General features: G+C 37.1%; 1 protein-coding gene across 1 annotated transcript in view; it reads left to right on the top strand.

Annotated features, from left to right (window-relative positions):
- Window positions 1-5,357, top strand: part of coch (coagulation factor C homolog, cochlin (Limulus polyphemus)) — a 21,322-nt gene extending 15,965 nt beyond the window's left edge. The window contains exons 11-12 of the mRNA XM_008277135.1: window positions 4,980-5,123; window positions 5,197-5,357. Coding sequence (XP_008275357.1) covers window positions 4,980-5,123; window positions 5,197-5,357 — 305 coding nt within the window. The remainder of the gene's footprint in view (window positions 1-4,979; window positions 5,124-5,196) is intronic.
- Window positions 5,358-5,645: the final 288 nt, after the last annotated feature.

Here is a 5,645-nt window from a genome sequence, read left to right as displayed (position 1 = left end):
AACACACACCTGTGAGGACGCGTCACCTGGTCGTCCTCCTGAACCCTCCAAAGATCTGATTAGTTAGCAGGAGTCACGGTGAGCGTCTGCAGGCGTCGCTTCTTGTTTCATCACTCGTTAATAACAACACAACGGTCCGATTCTGTGAACCTGAACCGGTCCAGGGGAATCTAACCAGAGCTGGACTTAAACCACCAAAACCTAAAACCCTTCAGCTTCCTTCTGCTGTTGACACACTTCTAGGAGACATGACAACAAAACCAGCGTTTACTTTGATAGAACTGTTCGATCTGCAGCCGCCCTCTGACACAAACACACAAGTACACGCTCTGTATATAATGTACTCACTAATACTGCAAACATGTACATAAAAGACTCGTATTCACCAAAAACGTTCTTTTTTCTATTTAAGTTTTTATATGAGCTGTTGGGAATCAAACAATCGATCAATATTATCAACAGTAAAACCAGAATCGATCGATCGCTCGTCGCTGTGAGAGTCACTGAACATCATCACAGCTAAAACGTTTACTGGACTTTCAGAGTAAAATCATTCGTTAATAGAGCCGCATCTAAATAAATCCATTAAAGCTAATTGAAAGAAATTTTCCTTTTAGGTTCAAAACTTTGAAAAAAGTTGCTAAAAAAATATTTATAATTATGAAATCACCATCTTCAGATATGAAATATTTTTGTGTCATAATTATGAGGCACATATTCATGATTTATAAGTACGAGATGCACATAAATATAAGAATGATTTCAAAATAAAAGACTTTGGATCTCGTAATTTCATATGAATTTTCTTGGAATTCGACAATCTGACTCAATATTTTTAATAACACGTTTAATGTAAATATGTGGGATTATGAAATAGTTTATTAGTTATTAGAAGATCTATAATTATTGGGAAATGAACCTCTGATTTGGAATTACAGGAAACGATTTCAAACTGAAGACGTGTATGTTATTCATGAGAAGGTCTCATATTTAGGAAATAAACTTTTGTAGGTTGAATAGTTAAAAAAGAAGAAGAATAAATTACATTACAGTCGATGTTCGTTTATTCTATTTCTTTAATCTAAATGAATTTTAGTCTGAATATTGTTTTTCCAGCAGTGAACAAGTTGACAGTGAACAATTTCAAATCCACAATTAAACTTAAAAAACTTGATAAATAAAAGATTTCAGGAAATCTTACCCACCGTTTAGAACTTCGGTGAATCTTCTCGACTCTGCAGGACGAAACGTTTTCCTGGAAATGTTTGAGACAAAAATCACAAAACAACCTTAAAATGCACATTTAGTATTTTTCTGTAAACTGACATGATTTTTTTTAGCTGCATCTGGAGGTCTGGTTGTTGAATCTTGTTCAGTCTCTCCATCTGTCTCTGTCCTTATCGTATGAAACGAGTTGCGGCTCAGTAACTGTCCTGATGTACATTTTAAAACCTGCACATCCTGTTTTGTTCTTTAGCTGTCATCTCAGAATGACTAAAACATTCACTTTAGCTCGAAAAATGTTTATTTAAACTCGTCTTTGGTTATTTGATGAGCAGACCAAAGTGTTTCTGTTCTGGAAACAACTTTTTCTTTCGACTTTAATAAAATCTCATTTACAGTTAAATATGGTTTTCTATGTCAGAGTGAATGGAAGTGGATCACAATGAAGAGGAGATATGTTTATTCTGTGGGTTTCTGCAGCAGGTGTCACGCAGGAAAAAATCATTGATGCTCAAAAATAACTGAACAAAGCGTTCAACTTTAATAGAACACGTTCAATGATTTTATTGGTATTTAAACATTTTTCAAGCTGTAGATGAAGTAAAGTCTATTACTTTATTTAGATTTTTTTTAAAAACAACACAAAATAAAATTATGTGAATTTCCCTAAAGTCTGCACAGACCCCAGTGAATGCTACGCTAGTTAGCTTTTAGCAGAACTACTTCATTTTATCTGCGTTATGATATAAACTCTCATTTATGTGAACTAACATTTAACATTTTTAATGTGCTGAAGCATCAGAACTGAGTTTTCAAAAATCCTAAATCAGAAATAAGCAGCTAAATTAGCTTTAGCTAAGGCTATCAGCTAACAGTTAGCTTTGTTAGCTTGAATTTAGTAACTGCAGTTTGTTTTTAACCTCTCTTCAGGCTATTTTATCCCAAATGCTACAAATTATATGCTATGTCATGTTTTTGATAGAAAGTCAGTTCATACTCTTATTACAAAACAAAAAACTTTTAATTAAACAATTGTTTTGCAAATAATAAGAAAATGAGAAACTTTATCCAAGGCTAAGCATGACCAGTTAGCATTAATTAGCTTGATTTAGTCTTCAGGATATTTTCTCCCCAAATATTAGCAGTTATATGTTACGACGTGTTTTTATGGTGAGATAAGATGTTAAAAGATCAGATAGTTTGCTTACAACAAATTTAACTTTTAAAAATGATCAAACAAGAACAAGTGGCTAAATTAACCTTATCTATGGCTAACAGCTAAGTTAGCATTAAATAGCTTCATCTCATCACCTAAAACATGACGGATTATTTTCTTTAACATGTTTTACTGAGATGGTAAAAAGTCAATGACTGTGTTACTTTAGAAAAACATTTTTTAAAGAGATTTCAAGGTTTTTTTTATTTACACTAAACAGATGATTAGCAAATCTATCGTCATTCGCATAAATATTAGATTTCATGGTTACAACTTTTTAAAATTAATTATTTGCAGCTTCCTCTCATTTTAAATGAACATGTTGAATAACTAATGACATTTTTTAGTGTATCGGTGCAAAACTGAGCTTTTAAAAATCACTAAACAAGGAAAAAGTGGCTAAATTAGCTTCAGCTAACGCTGACAGGAACGAGAGTTTTATCGTTAGTCACATTTTAAATGACACGTTATTGCGTCTGACGGTGAAGTAAGGTGTTGAAAATGATTTCCTGTGTTCTGCCTTCATATTTCTTTATAAATGTCCTTTATAAATTAAAATTATACTTAAAAATGAAGCAAATGATCAGAAAATTAGCCTTGATTTTCAACATTTTTTTCATTTTCAATTTCATTTTCAATTTCATTTTTTCAATATAAAATATTTTTTTTCAATATTTATCTTGAAACTGATCTTATTTTTAAAGGCATCAATGAGCTGAAGTGCAGTTTTGTTTTCTTAACATGTTGAGATCAGATGTTCCAAAGTCGGCACATGTATCATCTGATGGTTTCAGCTTTAATTGTTTCATACAACACGATTATTTTTACTTTTTATTGTTTCAGCTGTCGATCAGTAATCAATACTTTCTGCTCCTGACATGTTCATAAAAGCACCTGGATGGTTTTCTCCTCTGTGCCACCTGCTTCCACAAACCTCCGCCTGCAGAAGTACTTTTAACATGTAATTAATTATAATCGTTGAAAGATTTATTTTTAAGTTAAGTTCATTTAAATAAATTGAATCCTGGATGGAAGAAAATCGGCCTGAAAGCTGGATCAGGATGGATTTAAGGGTCAGTATCACCTCTGAGCCATGGTCTCGGCCAGATGTTGTCAGATGTTAGGACAATTAAAATCTGATTTTCTTTCCGTGTGATTGAAACATCTGCTGGGGTTCGGCTGTTACCTGATGATTCTGTCTTTTTTTCTGTATTTATTTCATGTTTCCAATAAAGATTAGTTGTTTTTACAGTTTGTTCACTGACTGATGTTCGTGTTTCTGACTGAGGCTGCGGCGCCACCTGCTGCCCAAACAGCACACATACTTATTACTGCTTCATCAGCAGCTCTTACCTGCACACTCAGCTTTCAATCATCTGTCTGTGAGGTTTAAGTTAAACCTGCTGTTCCTTGATGCATTCCAGAGTCAGTCAGTGCTGCAGGAGGTGCAAGATACAGGTGTTACAGGTGTTACAGGTGATACAGGTGATACAGGTGTTACAGGTGACACAGGTGTTACAGGTGTTACAGGTGATACAGGTGATACAGGTGAGTGACTTCTAGTTTAGTTACTTACACAGAAATCCGTCCCCTCAGATGTCCGTCCAGACAAACGTCCACAAACCTTGGTAGAATCCAGAGTAAAGCTGCTGCCGAAGCTGCCTGAGAATCCGACGGTTTTTAAGTTTTCTTCAGTTTGCCGTGACGATGGTTTCAGCCTGAGCGTCCAAACACCGTCACACCTGAACTCGCTGACGTCACAGGTGTGTTTTCAGAAACGGTGTGACTTAAACTTTCTGTGGTATCATTATCTCTGATGTTCTTCCATTTTAAACCTCCACAAATGCACCTGGAAATGTCGCCAAAACCACGGTTCAGAACTCCATTAGGAATCTGTTTTTAGTTTTCCTTCATGTTCGCAGTAATAACTACTTGTACGTCCAGGACACATCGATTACTGATAAAAAAATAATTAAGCTCATTTGAGATCCACAGATTTACAATATTTAATAGCAGATGCTCTGTTTTACTGAATACAAACACATGCAGGCTTTAAAACTGATTCTGTTATTTGTAGTTTCACTGAACGTCACAGTGTTTAAAAAAAGAAAACTGATCGATTTGTCTTATTTTACTTTGAGCCACATGTTTGCTCACAATTCAACAGTATTCTGAGGTGTTTGTACGTCACTTCTGCTCCACGACACTCATCTGATTAAAGTCTGATCACCAGCAATAGTGAAGCCGGTTAGAGGACNACACCTGTCTAACACCTGGAACACACCTGTCTAACACCTGGAACACACCTGTCCAACACCTGTCTAAAGCTTGTAACACACCTGTCTAATACCTGTCTAACACCTGTCTAACACCAGGACTTTAATAAGCAAAAGTCAGCATATTCTGATGATACTTTTGCGTTATTATTTGCGTTGCAGTAGCGTTTCCAGCTGTGTTGCTTCATCAGCAGTCGTCACTTTATTTAATATTCTATAGAAGCAGCTCTGCTCTACGTTCCGTCTCATGACCTGCGTTTCAGGTAAAACCTGCTACAACTCTGTGAACATCGGCTTCCTCATCGACGGCTCCTCCAGCGTCGGAGATGCAAACTTCCGCCTGGTCCTGGACTTCTTGGCGGGAATCGCCAGAAGCTTCGACATCTCGGACGTCGGAGCTCGCATCGGTCAGCATCCGATCGATCGATTAGCGGGCGTATTGATTATCCGACGGGCTGACTGATTGTGTTGGTGCTGCAGGTGCCGTTCAGTTCACCTACGACCAGCGGCTGGAGTTCGGCCTGTTCGACTACTCCAACAAGGAGGAGGCCATCAACGCTCTGAGGAGGATCCCCTACATGGCCGGAGGGACGTCTACCGGATCCGCCATCAGCTTCGCCACCCAGAAGCTGTTCAGGTGAAACCTGCGCCTCCTAAACACACACATTAGAGATGATCTGGAGCTGAAATGACTTCTCAGGAGCAGTTTGTGGGTGTTTTTTTCTTCACTGAGGTTCATGTTTCTCTGTGGAACCAGAACAACGTGAAGGAGGAGAGAGAACTCAGAGACGTCTTCTGCTAGAACCATGGAGACCAGAAGAAAAGATGAAATGATTGGATTATTTATTTTATAAAACTGAAATCAACATGTTTCCAAGTGTCCACAGCTGTTAAAAGCTGGAACAAATGGAGGTTCCACATCCTGGTTT

Source organism: Stegastes partitus, unplaced genomic scaffold, assembly GCF_000690725.1.
Source record: "Stegastes partitus isolate 25-593 unplaced genomic scaffold, Stegastes_partitus-1.0.2 Scaffold89, whole genome shotgun sequence".
NCBI classification, from domain to species: Eukaryota; Metazoa; Chordata; class Actinopteri; family Pomacentridae; genus Stegastes; species Stegastes partitus.
The sequence above is the reverse complement of the archived record's forward strand: the minus strand, read 5'-3'. Positions and strand labels throughout refer to the sequence as shown.